At 49.6% G+C, this 14,996-nt stretch overlaps 1 protein-coding gene and 1 long non-coding RNA gene across 7 annotated transcripts in view; both read left to right on the top strand.

Moving 5' to 3' along the window:
- SLC39A11 (solute carrier family 39 member 11) overlaps nucleotides 1–4,443 on the top strand; it is a 233,827-nt gene extending 229,384 nt beyond the window's left edge. For all 6 annotated transcript variants that reach the window (XM_029080018.1, XM_029080017.1, XM_029080019.1 and 3 more), the window contains 2 exons: nucleotides 1,426–1,584; nucleotides 2,974–4,443. In XM_029080018.1, coding sequence (XP_028935851.1) covers nucleotides 1,426–1,584; nucleotides 2,974–3,052 — 238 coding nt within the window. In that variant the 3' untranslated portion in view covers nucleotides 3,053–4,443. The remainder of the gene's footprint in view (nucleotides 1–1,425; nucleotides 1,585–2,973) is intronic.
- Nucleotides 4,444–10,904: 6,461 nt separating this feature from the next.
- Nucleotides 10,905–13,929, top strand: LOC114817036. Its single transcript, XR_003764873.1, has 2 exons — nucleotides 10,905–11,489; nucleotides 13,135–13,929. It is a non-coding gene; the product is annotated as an uncharacterized LOC114817036 (long non-coding RNA).
- Nucleotides 13,930–14,996: the final 1,067 nt, after the last annotated feature.

Genomic DNA, 14,996 nt, shown 5'->3' with positions numbered 1-14,996 from the left:
GCCTCACAGCTCCTTTCCAATGTACCGTGTCCCAGCAGGCATATCCTAATCACCGGGCAGACAGGCAGTCAGTCGACCGTATTTGTGTGTGCAGAGCACTGAACTAAGCACTTGGGAGAGGACGATAGAGCAATGAGTAGACTAAGTCCCTGCCCAAAGCGAGCTTCTAGTCTAGCAATGGGGAGGCGGACGTTAACATAAATAAGTGAATCAATATTTATTGAATAGTTTCATGTAAAATATAATTGTAAATTTTTACTATAAAATAATATCATAAATAAAGTCTAGCCCACTACCGTGGCCTGGCTTCTAGGCTTCCCAAGACCCTCATGCTGAAAGGGACCTTGAGATGTCATCTAGTGAGGTGCTTAGTACAGTGCTCTGCACATGGTAAGTGTTCAGTAAATACGATAGACTGACCACCCCCCTGCCTGAGTGAATTCCCAGCCAGATCTGCATCCTATGCTTCCTCCAATTTCAGATGAATTGATTATGGTGTTTGTTAAGGACTTACTATGTGTCAAACATTGTTCTAATCTCTGGAGAAGGTACAAATTAGGTGGTCCAGAGTTCCTGTCCTACATAGGACTCACAGCCTAAGTAGGAGGGAGAACTGATATCCTTATTTTACAGTTGAGGAAACTGAGGCCCGGAGAAGTGAAGTGACTTGCCGAAAGCCACCTGGCAGACAAGCGGTGGGGCTGGGATTAGAACCCAGATCCTTCTGATCCTCAGGCCCGGTTCCCCGAAACAACAAACAATAATCATCTCTTCAGCTCCCTCCTGTCACTCTTGGGTGATCAGAACTTGTCAATCAGTCCGTCAATCCTGTTTATTTGCAGTACTGTAGATCACTGGACTAAGTGATTAGGAGAGTACAAGGCAGCAGACACATTCCCTGCCCACCATGAGTTTACAGTCTAGAGGGGCTGACAGGCATTACTATAAACAAAAAAACAAACAAACAAACAAACAAATAAATAAATAACAGATCTGGACATAAGTGCTGTGGGGCTGCGAGGGGGCGATGAATAAAGGGGGCAAGTCGGGGCAATGCAAAACGGAGTGGGAGAAGAGGAAAGGAGGGCTTAGTCAGGGAAGGACTCTGGGAGGAGATAGGCCTTAAATAAGGTTTGAAGTCAGGAAGAGTCATTGTCGGATGTGAGGAGGGAAGGCCTCCAGGTCAGAGGTGAGGCTTGGGAGAGATGTCGGCGCCAAGGTAGAGAAGATCGAGTTGGCAAGAGGGGATGACCCAGGACCATTAGGAAAGAAGGCCGCTGGGACCACCGAAGCGGGTGCCTTCCGGAAAGCCACCTCACAAGGACCTCAGTTTGTCTCTGCCTTGACTGCTTTCTCCCCCAGAGCCCGTCTCCCCTCCCTACCCTTCACACCGACCGGTGGGTTTCATCTCTGTTCTCCCCTCAGGTTCGGCCAGTTGAGTGGCATGGTGGAGCCCGTAGCGGGGGTCTTGGGCGCCTTCGCCGTGGTGCTGGCCGAGCCCATCCTGCCCTACGCCTTGGCCTTTGCGGCCGGTGCCATGGTTTACGTGGTTATGGATGACATCATCCCGGAAGCCCAGACCAGGTTGGAACCTTTTTTTTTGTTTATTTTGATCATCTGTCATATTTGTTAAACTTACTAGATGTCAAGCACTGTTCTAGACACAGGTTAATCAGGTTGGGTGTAGTCCTGTCCCACGGGGGGATCACATTCTAAATAGAGGGGGAGAACAGTCAGCCAGTTGCTCAGCCATTGAGCGCTTATTGTGTGCGGAGCACTGTACTAAATACTTGGGAGAGTACAGTAGAAAAATATAGCAGGCACATTACCCAGCCACAGCAAGCTTATAGTCTAGAAGGGGAACGGATATTTCGTCCCCATTTTCACCCCCATTTTACATTTGAGGAAACTGAGGCACAGTGGAGGTGATATGACTTGCCTAGAGGGCACATGGTGGATCCGGGTTTAGAGCCCAGGTCCCAGGCCTACCTGCTGTCCACTAGATCACACAGCTTTCCCACTGCACTGTGGGCTTCTGCAGATCCATACTGTGGCCTGGCCTCTTGGCAACCCAGCAGGGAGAAGGTAGGAGGGAGGAGATCGTACTATCATTGCAAATAACCTCTGTCCCGTGAACTTGGCTGGGGCTGCATAACTCTCCTGTTTCTCCTTCCAGACGCCTGCTATCAGCAGTCTTTCTTCCTCCCTTGCCAACCTGCTTTCTGGCAGTTTTTCTCCTTAGATTATTGTCAGTCAGCAGTGGTATTTATTGAGCGCTTACTGTGTGCAGAGCATTCATTCATTGTTTTATTTAGCACTGTATTAAGCGCTTGGGAGAATCCAATAGAAGAATAAACAGACATATTTCCCCCCCCCCCCCCCCCAACGAGCCTACAGTCTATGAAAGTGGAATTTCAAGGCTGGGCTACCCAAGGTCTTGGGAAGAGTTCCCGCTGTTGGAATCGTGGGGAGCAGTGAGGGGGTGGGGAAGATGATCCCAGGGTGGTGACCAGGCAGGAGACTTGGCCTTCCTGGCTGATGGCAACATGCCAGCATGGTCTAGTGGACAGACCACAGTTCTGGGAGGCTGAGGACCTGGGTTCCAGTGCTCACTCGGCCTCGTACCTTCTGTGTGACCCTGGGCAAGTCACTTCTGTACCCCAGTTTCCTCATGTGGAAAATGGGGATTCAGTACCTCATATCCATACCTTTGCTTGTATCCACCCCATACTTAGTACACTGCCTGGCACATATTCAGTGCTTTACAAATACCATAATAAAAATTATTATTATTATTGTTGTTCAAACCTGTCCTCCCTCTTACATAGGTGCAGGACAGGAACTGTGACCGACCTGATTAATTTGTATCTTCCCAGAGCTCAGAACAGTGCTTGACACATAGCAAGCATTTAACAGATACTATTAATATTATTATTATTATTGTTTACTCTTTCATTTTCCCTCTCTCTGCAGCGGTAATGGGAAACTGGCCTCCTGGACCTCCGTGCTGGGTTTCGTGGTTATGATGTCACTGGACGTTGGTCTGGGCTAGGGGCTGGACCCCAAGACCCCCGAACTTGGCCGAGTCCCAAGTAGCCACGACCCGCTGGAACGGCACCAGGAACGTTTTCCTTCGCGTGTGGTTTTGAAATCCCCCCCCTCCCCTTCCCAGTCGGTCTCGGTGTTTCGATTGCTTCTGATTATACTTTTGATTCTTCTCGTTTTTCTCTTGGCCCAGGGTCCTGAGGTGGATGAGAATCTCTCAGATGGATATAGGCCTCAGTGGGGAGTGGTTTTTCCTGCTTGAATCGGGGACCCATCTCCCCTTGGTTTAGAATCGGGTCGCCGTAGCTCAACTCCGCCTCGCCCCCAGAGAGCAGGGGAGGTGTCTTGCCTGCTAGCAGCGATGGGTCAGGGTCTTAAATGGACCTCCTAATGTGGCATTGGTGGCGATAGTGTGTTTCCCCCTCCAAAAAAAAATTGGTCAGAAAGACTCGGCTCCCGACCCCCAATTCGCTCACAGTCTCTGATCCTGGCTCAGATGATGGTCATGGCCCTGGCCACTCACTGCAGTGGGGACGCGACTGGAGACTTTGTGAGGTCTTTGGGCCGCTTGCTCCATGACCCTTCACCCCCCCCCCCCCCCCCCCCGGCCGGGAAATACGGTGATGGGAAGGGAGGGAAATCTGGGCAGATGGGCTTTTAAGGAGATAGAGCGGCTGTGGAAGCAGGGATTCCCATGGAAGAGATCGTTTTTGAAGAGATGTCTGGGAAGATTTCAGAGCCTCGCTGGCCCACTTCGGTCAGCAGTAACTCACTAACACTTGCCAAGATTCCTTGTGCTTAGTCCAGTTGGGTTCCAGCTGTTTCCAGAAGGAATCTGGGAAAAAACTCCTCTTCCTATTACCTCAGTCCCTCCTATGGCCAAGAAGTCAAGGGGGAAGTGGGTGTTAGAATTGGCTTAAGGGAAACTTTGGGAGTCTTTATGATGCTCTCTCTCGTACCGCCTCTTAAGCACCAGGTGAGTCCGATGACTCTTTTCCCATCTTTCTTGAAGATACATCGGAGAGGACGTGCGTCCTGGGGTCTTGAGCTCACAGAATGATGGGTTGGAAGGAGAGCATTATAAGATCCCCGGTTCGGAGGCGTTGACCCACCAAATTGTCCTCGAGCGACATTACCCAGGGGCATTTCGGGTCGCAGCGTCCGGTTTCGGGGTTGACCATCTGCTTCCGAAGGTTTACAGGTCATTGTCATTGACTAATCAGGGTCAGGTCCTCTCTGGGACCGGACAACCCAGAGCCAAGACCCCGTGTCTCTGGGGACTCACTTGGTGAAGCGGATCGGCCGGTGGTGGTTGTCTCAGTACTTCTCTGTAGTTCTACAGGATATGAAATACACCTGGTTACTGTGATTAATTCCAATAAAGGGGCATGAAGAGTCTGTGTGGGCCCTTTACTATTTGTATTCCAGAAGCTTGGAAAAAAATAACCCATATTTGCATGGGATGGGGGAGAATGTCTTAACAACCAAGCAATTAGTCAATGGCATTTTTCGGGTACTTACTATGTGCAGAGCACACTGTGAGAGAATTAGCAGATTTGTTCCCTGCCCACAATGAGCCTACAGTTTAGAGGGGAGACAGACAATAATATGGCGATTATCTATCAATCAGTGGTATTTATTGAGCGTTTATTGGGTGCAGAACTGTGTACTAAGCACTCTGGAGAGTGCTCTCATAATATCCCAGGCTCTCATAATATCCCGACTAGATTATTGTGTCAGCCTTCTCTCTGATCTCCCTTCCTACTGTCTCTCCCCGCTCCAGTCTATTCTTCATTCCGCTGCCCAGATCATCTTCCTGCAGAAACGCTCTGGGCCTGTCACTCCCCTCCTTAAAATCCTCCAGTGGTTGCCTATCAACCTCAGCACGAAACAAAAACTTCTCACTCTGGGCTTCAGGGTTCTCCATCACCTTGCCCCCTCCTACCTCTCCTCCCTTGTCTCTTTCTACCGCCCACCCCGCACGCTCCGCTCCTCTGCCGCCCACCTCCCCACCGTCCCCCGTTCTCGCCTATCCCGCCGTTGACCCCTGGCCCACGTCCTCCCACTGTCCCAGAATGCCCTCCCTCCTCACCTCCGCCAAACTAACCAAACTAACTCTCTTCCCCTCTTCAAAGCCCTACTGAGAAATCACCTCCTCCAAGAGGCCTTCCCAGACTGAACTTCCCCTTTTCCCTCTGCTCCCTCTCTGCCCTGCCTTCACCTCCCCTCAGCTAAGTCCCCTTTCCCTCCTTTCCCTCTGCTCCTCCCCCCTCCCTTCCCCTCAGCACTGTGCTCATTTGTATATATTTTTATTATCCTATTTATTTTATTACCCTATTTATTTTGTTAATGAGATGTACATCCCCTTGATTCTATTTATTGCGATATTTAGTTGTCTTGTTTTTGTCCGTCTCCCCCGATTAGACTGTAAGCTCGTCGATGGGCAGGGATTGTCTCTATCTGTTGCCGAATTGTACATTCCAAGCACTTAGTACAGTGCTCTGCACATAGTAAGTGCTCAATAAATACCACTGAATGAATGAATGAATGAATGAGAGTACAATACAAACAGAATTATCAGACATGTTTGCTGATTAACTTATATCTATTCCACTGCTTAGGAAAGTGCTTGGCACTCAGTAACCTCTTAACAAGTACCATACTTATTATTAATTATTATCATAACCTTACCATATGTGTGTGTGAGCAGCACCTCCTGAAGAAGTAATTAAGGCTCCCTACTAACGTAATCCAGCCCCAGTCCAGCAAGACAACAGAGTAGGGAGGTGGGAGGATCTTCTCACTCAAATAGAAAGGCTGTGGAAGATGGAGATAACATCACCTGATATCAGAGGGTCAGAGGGCAAAGGCGTGGCCTCAGCAACGATGCTAGGACCAGATTCGGCCTAGAAAAAAGGCAGTTCGTCCTTTCCTCTAGGGAGGGATCCGGGGGGGCAGAGTGGGATCCTGGATAGAAAACCTTGCAGTCTGCTTGGCTGGGTCAGTGATCCTTCCGTGCCACAGATTTGTCCCCAGCCAAGATGCTCATATGCAAACCACCTGTAGTGTTGGCATGTGTGTGTGTGTGTGTGTGTGTGTTTGTGTTTTCCTGGAAGTGGCTAAGTATTTCCTTGAGCTGCCGTTAGGGTCTTGTGTGCTTGAGTGTTGTGTGTTTTGGTTTGGGTGGGGGCAGGGGTGGAACGGTCGCAGATGAAGATTCTTCTCCTGTCATTGAGGGAGTGTCCATCCCTTCTCCTGGCTGGGCACCCGTCGCCCCCTTCCACGCCTCCCCGCTCAACCGCCACCCATCCCTCCCCCTCCCTGTAATTCAGGAGCTTGGCTGGAAGCCAGGCCTGTAATTACCCCGGGGAAGCAATGGCTGGCAATTAAGAGAAGTTCTCCAAACTGCAATCTAGACAGTTATGCCTTTTCCCTCCCTCCTGTCCTCCTCCCTCCCAGCAAATTGATGATTTATTTTTTTAGCGGGGGGGAGGAGGTGGAGGTGGCAGGAAAAATCAAACCTCTGGGTACGTGGTCAAAGGCTGAAGCCGTAAGAAGTCATCTGCTATTAGGGGACCGATTAATAATAATAGTAATAATGTTGGTATTTGTTAAGTGATTACTATGTGCAGAGCACTGTTCTAAGCACTGGTGAAGATACAGGGTGATCAGGTTGTCCTTCTTCAAAGTGGAGCAAGCACGATCGACAGTAGTGAAATGAATCCCGCAGCAAGCCAAAGCAACACCACTAGATGTCTTTCTTTTATTTTTTAATGGTGTTTGTCGAGCACGTAGTATACGCCAGTCACTGTACTAATCTCTGGTGTAGATACAAGTTCATCATAGTCCCTGTCCCCCATAGGGCTCACAGTCTTAATCCCCATTTTGCAGATGAGGTAACTGAGGCCCAGAGAAGTGAAGTGATTTGCCCAATGTCACAGGACGGAGAAGTGGCGGAGCTGGATTAGAACCCAGGTCCTTCTGACTCCCTGGCCTGTGCTCTGTCCACTATGCCACACTGCTTCTCATTTGCTTTCATCTAAACAGCAAGGCATTTCAGTACCTAGGCGTTGTATGGAGAGAACAGGAGAGCTGAGTTCTAATCCTTTCTCTGTCATGGTTGTACTGTGTGACTGTGGGCAAGTCAGTTATCTCTCTTTTTTTATGGTATTTGTTTACTGCTTATTTTGTGCCAAGAACTGTTCTAAGTGCCAGAGTAGATACAAGCTAATCAAATTGGACACAGACTTAATCCTCCTTTTACAGATGAGGTAACTGAGGCACAATGGAAGTGAAGTGACTTGCCCAAGGTCACAGAGCAGTTAAGTGGCAGACCCATTATTAGAATCCAGGTCCTCTGACTGCCAGTTCCGTGCTCTTTCCACTAGCCCACGGTGCTTCTCTCTGGGCTTTGGTTTTTACATTTTCATAATGTCTGTTTTCCCTTTTGCTTCCTCTCCTCCCATTGGCCCCATCTCATAAGAGATTTGAGCAGATCTGTGGTATTTTAATATTAAAGTACACTGAGCCTCCTGGAGAGAGATGTGTCTACCATGCCCAAGATTTTGCTCTGCAATTTCTAGGTGAAATCTAGTCACTGAACCGCAGGGGGGTGAAGGGGAGAGGTAGGCAGGGAAACAGAAAGCCTGAGAGCATCCCAATGAATTGGGCGTCTTAAAGCGACTGAGGAGAGTTAGATCATCATGGAATTCCAAAATTGGATGGCATCCCAAGGTTATTTGGTCTGTTTGCCTTTAGGCCAGGGAAGGGCTGAACCAACCAGGCTTAGTACAGTGCTTTGCACACAGTAAGCGGTCAATAAATTGTGATTGAATGAATGAATGAAGGTGACTAGCTATTCAGTTAACGCCAACCTACTAACCGTACCTCGGTCTCATCTATCTGGCCGCTGACCCCTTGCCACCTCCTGACTCTGGCCTGGAACTCCCTTCCCCTTTCATATTCAAAAGACCACAGCTCTTACCACCTTCAAAGGCTCATTATAATCACATCTCCTCCAAGAGGCCTTCCCCGATTAAGCCCTCTTTTTCCCTACTCTCTCTCCCCCCTGTATCACATAGGCACCTGCTTCTAGACCCTTTGATCACTTGATATTCACCTCACCCTCAGCCCTACAGCACTTAGGTACACACCCGTAATTATTTTAATGTCCATCTCCCCCTCTAGGTTGTAAGCGCTCAACAGATACTATCGATGTTGATATGTGCAGATTTCTTCCAGCCTTGTAATGGTGGTGATGATATTTTAATAGCATGACGTAGTGAAAAGAGCGTGAGCCTGGAAGTTAGAGGACGTGGGTTACTTCACATCTCTGCACCTCAGTTTCCTCAACTTAATAATGAGGATTCAATCTCTGTTTTTCCTCCTTACACTGTGAGCCCCATTTGGAATAGGGACAGTGTCCAACTTGATTAATTTGTGTCTACCCCAGCCTTAAAACAGTGCTTGACTCATGGAAAGGACTAAACAGTTACTATAATTATTACTCATTATTAGGTGGTATTTATTGAGCGTTTAAAACATGCAGAGCACTGTACTAAGCACTTGGGAGAGAACAGTATAACAGACATATTCCCTGCCCACAACGAGCTTACAATCTAGAGGAGGAGTGATCCATGTTGTCATAGATTGATTGATTGATAACTTCATGCTCAAAGGCAGGCAATGTGCCTGTTTATTGTTGTGTTGTACTCTCCCAAACACTTAGTACAGGACACAGTAAATGCTCAGGCAATACAATTGAATGAATAGCTCTGCCACTTGTCTGCTGTGTGACCTTGGGCAAGTTGCTTCACTTCTCTGTATCAATTCCCTCACCTGTAAAATTGAGGGAAACAGAGAAGCAGAATGGTGTAGTGGAAAGAGTCCAGGCCTGGGAGTCAGTAGGTCATGGGTTCTAATCCTGGCTCTGCCACCTGTCTGCTCCGTGACCTTGGGCACGTCACTTCACTTTTCTGGGCCTCAGTTACCTCATCTGTAAAATGGAGATTGAGGCTGTGAGCCCCACATGGGACAGGGACTCTGTCCCCTGCGATTTGCTTGTAACCACCCCAGCGCTTAGTACAGTGCCAGGCACATAATAAGTGTTTAAAAATACCATAATTATTATCATTATTATTAAAATGGGGATGAAGACTGTGAGCCCCATGTGGGACAGGGACTGTGACCATCTGATTAGCTCGTCTCTACCCCAGCACATACTACGGCGTCTGCCACATAGTAAGCGCTTCACAAATGCCATTTAAATAAAAAAAACTGGGGGTTGAGTCTCCCCTCCCAGGGAGCCAGCAGGGGGAGAGGCCGGGGGGGGGGGGGGGGGGGAGAGGGAAGACCGGCCCGCCCCCACCCCACCCCGGTGGCTGGAACAGCTCAGCCTGCTGTTCCTTGCTGAGTCAGGACATGCAAACATGAGTCTTCTCCATCCCCAGAGGGTGGAGGGGTTGATCCAGTCCCTGCCGGGGTAGGAACTTGGAGGAAACCTTGGGTGCGCTTCAGGGAGAGATTGCGTGTAGCCTGCCAGTGTTTACCTGCAAAGGTGTGTATGCGAGAGCCAACTCAGAGCTGTGGTTGGCAGGGAGAGGGCGGAGTCCTAACTCCCCACTCGGAGCTTCGCACGCGATGGAACAATCCTCCTATTATAGCTCCCAGGGCCATTAAGCCGCTGCAGAGAAAGGATGAGTGGATCTAGGCCCTGACACACACGCAACGCAACAAACATTCCCCCCGCACCCAGAGCTGAACCACCTGAGTCATACCGCTCACCCCCCTTCTCTTGTCCCCCCCACCCACCCCCATGGGTCCACTGCCCACCTCGTGCTAAGCCCTTCCCGCCGAGGAAACGAAACCCTGGGACACAGAGCGGTCTATTCTTCCCTTTCCTTTTTGTTACCGGTCCGAGCTGTGCTTGGCAACCGGGCGGTAATTAAAACAGCCGAACAGTGGCTCCAATCTTCTCACTCGAGGGCAGAGACGTGATTCAGTTGGTTTATTGCGGGCTCGCGGGCCTGCCCCTGTGGATAGCTTGTATTCACCCCAGCGCTCAGTGCCGTGCCTGGCACACAGTAAGCGCTTGATGAATACCATAATAATAATAATAATCATAATCGTAATCTCTCCCTGGCTCTGCCTTGCCATCTCTGCCTTGCTCTCAGAACCGCCAAAGACCTCTCGATGGATCGACCGATAGTGTTTGCCGAGCACTTACAGCGGGCTTTTCTGAGCACTCGGGGGAATGCAATCATTCAGTGATATGTATTGAATACTATGTGCAGAGCACAGTACTCAGTTGTATTTATTGAGTGCTTACTGAGTGCAGAGCACTGGACTAAGCACTTGGGAGAGGACAATATAACAATATAAGTTCTAAGAGCTGGGCTGGATATAAGCAATCGGGTTGGACACAGTACCTGTCCCACAATTTTACAGATGAGGGAAATGAGGGCCAGAGAAGAAAAGTGACATGCCCAGAGTCATACAGCAGACAAGTGGCAGAGCTGGGATTTAAACCCGGGTCCTTCTGAGTCCCAATACTGTGCTCTATCCACTGGGCCATCAGGTAATACAATCAATTAATGGTATGTATTGAGTACTATCTGCTGAAGACTGTACTGTCAGTTGTATTTAACGAGCACTTACTGCATGCAGAGCACTGGACTAAGCACTTGGGAGAGTACAATATAACAGACATAATATAACAGGCATTTGGGAGAGTACAATCGGTGGTATCTGTTGAGCGCTTACTATGTGCAGAGCACTGTATTAAGCGCTTGAGAAAGTACAGTACAACAGAATTAGCAGACACGCTTCCAGTACAAATTTGGTAGACACGTCCCTTGCCCTCATGGACTCACAGTCTAGACAGGAAGACAGACACTGAAGTGTCCCCTGATTCAGGTTTCACTAGAAATGTACTGAGCAGGCAAACCAAGAATAGGACAAGGGTTAGAATCCATAGTCTGGGCCAGAAGAGAGCAGCTTGGCTATTTGAATTCATTGTCTCCTGGAGCCAGAAAGCCTCTCCAGAGGTCTTCTGGCTCAGAAGACCTATCTCCAAACAGGACAATGATCTAATTACTCGGAACCCATTGTTCTCTCTTTTGCCAAGGATCTTCAGAGATGGAGAGAGCCCTCAGACTCCACTAAGAGGCCCGGGCAGTCTTTCATCACCCCGACAGTCGAGAGTTCTTCCCTGTGGCTAACTGCAGTCTCTCCCTGTGGCTTTGATTCCCCAAACTTTCTCCCCGACAATCGCGTCTGCCAGTCCGGAATGGAGCCAGGCCAGAGGGAGAAGGCGAAATGATCCCGGAATTGGACAGGCCCCATGGCCACCAAGGGCGGACCTGTTCCCGTGTCCCGGTCCAGAAGGTCAAGAAACAGGGCTCTGGGAAAAGGCAGCATAATTCCTGAAGCCAGCTGTCTTGCCAGTATGCGGCATTGGGGGGGGCGGGGTGTGTGTGTGTGTGTGTGTGTGTATTTACTCAAGATGACAATGCTGATAGAATGGAAGATTGCTATCAGTCTCTGGGGGAAGGTAGCTTGGAGCGGAGCTTTGTGGTTTGGAATCCCGGTGAGAGGCTGCTGGGATGAGGTCTTCTCAGACAGAAAGCCTCCCCGGCCAATCCTCCACCCCTCTTCAGTGAGGAACTGAGGCTGGAGCCAAGCCTCCTCTCTCTAGGAAAGGGAACCATGCGCTGCCTTGTTCAACCAATGTGGGGAAAAGGACCCTGGCTTAAAATCAGAGGACTTTTTTTTTTTTAGTGGTATTTGTTAGGTGCTTAGTATGTGCAAAGCACCGTACTAAGCACTGGGGTAGATACAAGCTAATCAGATTGGACACAGTCCCTGTCCATGTAGGGCTCACAGTCTTAGTCTCCATTCTGCAGATGAGGGAACTGAGGCACAGGGAAGCTAAGTGCCTGACCCAAGATCACACAGCACAAGAAGTATCGGAGCCTGGATCAGAACCCTGGTCCTTCTGACTCTCAGGCCCCTGCCCTATCCACTAATCCCAGCTCTGCCACTTGCCTGCCCGGTGAATTTGGAAGCATCATTTCACTTCTCTGGGCTTCAGTTTCATCATCTGCAAAATGGGGTTGCAATGCCTAGCCTCTCCTACCTGTAGGACCACAGTAAGTGCTCGGGATACAGTAAGCATGACATGATTATTCACATTCAATTCTTTTGGTAACCAATATTAAATTATCATAATTGTGGCATTGGTTAAGCACTTGCTATGAGCCAACCACTGCACTAAGCACTGTGGTAGATACAAGATCATCAGGACTCCCATGGGGCTCACAGATTAAGTAGGAGAGAAAGCAGGGATTGATTCCTTGTTTGGCAAGTGAGGAAACTGAGGCACAGAGAAGTTAAGTGACTTGCCAAAGATCACACTGCAGACTTAATGGCAGGGCAAGGGAACCCAGGACCGCTGACTCCCAGCCCCATTTTCTTTCCATTTGGCCTTCTTGCTTCTAATCATTGTCATTATTATCATTACTATTATTATTACCTTGACTGTTATTATTACTATAGAGAAGCTGGTTGGTAGCAACAATTAGAAGCATCAGAGGAAATAAAGGAAAGAAGCAGGTGAAGAGAGGCAGTGTGGTCCAGTGGATAGAGCACGGGCCTGGGAGTCAGAAGACCTGGGTCTCATCCCTTCTCCACTACTTGTCTGCTGTGTGACATGTCTTAGTGGAAAGAGCATGGTTTTGGGAGCCAAAGGTTGTGGGTTCTAATCCCGGCTCTGCCACCTCTCTGCTGTGTGACCATGGGCAAGTCACTTCACTTCTCTGTTCCTCAGTTCCCTCATCTGTAAAATGGGGATTAAGACTGTGAGCCTCATGTGGGAACAGGGACAGTGTCCAACCCAATTTCCTTTTGTCCACCCCAGCGCTTAGTACAGTTCCCGGCCCAGAGTAGGTGCTTAGCAAATACCACAATTATTATTATTAGTTACGTTTCCCACCCACCACAAACTTTTAGTCTAGTGAGGGAGAACACCGTAAGTGCTTGAGAAATGCCATTGATTGATTAATTAATTAGTTGATTTGGTTTTCTAAACAGAAGCTGTAAATGCTAGCTGTTAAAGCAGTTCTGGGCTGCTCCACTAGGCATCGATATCATCATCATCGACCCTTGACAAACATATTCAGGATGCAGAGCACTGTACTAAGCACTCAGGAGCGTTCAGGAGAAGAGGAGTCGAACCCTGCCCTCGAGGAGCATGCACCTCTAGAGTGCTCTTCGTTAGATGCCACCGGCTTGCCTTCGCAACCCTGCCAGCACCATTACTATCTGGGACGTTGAGCCTTGATTTCAGCCAAGGGGGAGTGAGGATGGTGCGGCCCACGCTGTCCCCGCTTGACCCATAAGTTCAGCCAGTCTGTCTGGGTCCGCCTGGTGAACGTCAAAGGGCAGCGGGGTAGAATCTGTTCCAGGCTCCTCTGGACCGCAAGGCCCAGCTCCAAAGCTCTGTAAAAAGCCAATCTCGGGGTTTGTACCTCTCACCTCCACTTTGAAGGATCTCTAATGACACCCCAAGCGAACACACCCCAGTTCCGCCGGAGACTTGCAAAGACTGTTTTACCAGCAGTGATGATTTTTTTTTTCAAGCTAAACTCCCGGGTCTTGCTTCAAGAAGGTAGGGTGACGGTCCCCTCTTCGATTGTCTGCGGGCCCAGGCGGTCCCCCGGTCTCCCCCTCCACCATCCCCCATGCCCCCCTAGGGTCCCGACCATCTGACCGACACCTTGCGTGCCAGAGAGAGCCGCTCCAGAGAAGCCTAGGGCGGGATCTGTCCACGTTTTGTGAGTGTGGATAATAACCAACGTGGCGGGTATTAAAAAGTCCTGACAGGCACTGATGGATCGGGTTTCCTCGTCAATAAAGGCGCTGCCGCCGTGGGTACAATGGGGAGCTTTGTTTGGCGAGGGGCAGGCCTGTGCGTGCTAAAGACCAGCCATTTACCTGACGACGGCGGGGACAGGTGTATCACACATGCTGGAGCCAGGCCGCGGAGGGATGAATAAGAGCCTCCGTCTGCTTTCTTCCTCTGGGCCAGGCGGCAAGAGAGGCCAAGAAGCCGGTGCACACACCCCCCCCCCCTCCGGGCCAGAACCCCTCTGAGCCTCCGTCTTGGGGAGACTCGGATCCCTCCTTGGGCCTCTTGCAGATGGAGACCCCCATCCCTTGTTGTTAATAATAACTGTGGGATTTGTTCAGCACAGTACCAAGCAGTGCAGTGGATCCAGGTAATCAGGGTGGACAGGGTCCCTGACCCACTTGGGGTTCACAGTCTTATTCCCCATTTTCCAGATGAGGGAACTGAGGCCCAGAGAAATAAAGTGGCTTGCCCATGGTCACTCAGCAGACAAGTGGCAGAGTCAGGATTAGAACCCATGACCTTCATACTCCCAGGCCCATGCTCTAGTCACTCTGCCACGCTGCTGCTCAATTAAGAAACTGTTTGTAATTGAGGCTCGTCAACATTGTCTCTGTATTTGATAGGCTCCCTCCCTCCCCCAGCCTGATCCTTCCATATCTGGCAGTTAAGAGCAGTATGGCCCAGTGGAAAGAGCACAGGCCTGGGAGTCAGAGGACCTGGGTTCTAAATCCCGGCTCTGCCGTTTGCCTGCTGAGTGACCTTGGATAAGTCACTTAACTTCTCTGGGCCTCAGTTCCCTCATCTGGAAAGTGGGGTTAAGATTGTGAGCCCCACATGAGACAGGGACTGTGTCCAACCCCATTTGCTTGTTTCAACCCCAGCACTTAGTACAGCGTATGTTACATAGTAAGCGCTTACAGTCTTGCCATCTGGAATATAAGCTCATTGTGGGCTCGGAAAATGTCAGTTATATTGTTGTTTGTACTCTCCCGAGTGCTTAGTACAGCGTCCTGCAAACAGTAAGTGCTCAGTAAATACGACT

This window comes from Ornithorhynchus anatinus, chromosome 15 (genome assembly GCF_004115215.2).
Source record: "Ornithorhynchus anatinus isolate Pmale09 chromosome 15, mOrnAna1.pri.v4, whole genome shotgun sequence".
Taxonomy (NCBI): domain Eukaryota; kingdom Metazoa; phylum Chordata; class Mammalia; order Monotremata; family Ornithorhynchidae; genus Ornithorhynchus; species Ornithorhynchus anatinus.
Note: the sequence above shows the minus strand (reverse complement) of the source record. Positions and strands in the feature narration are given on the sequence as shown.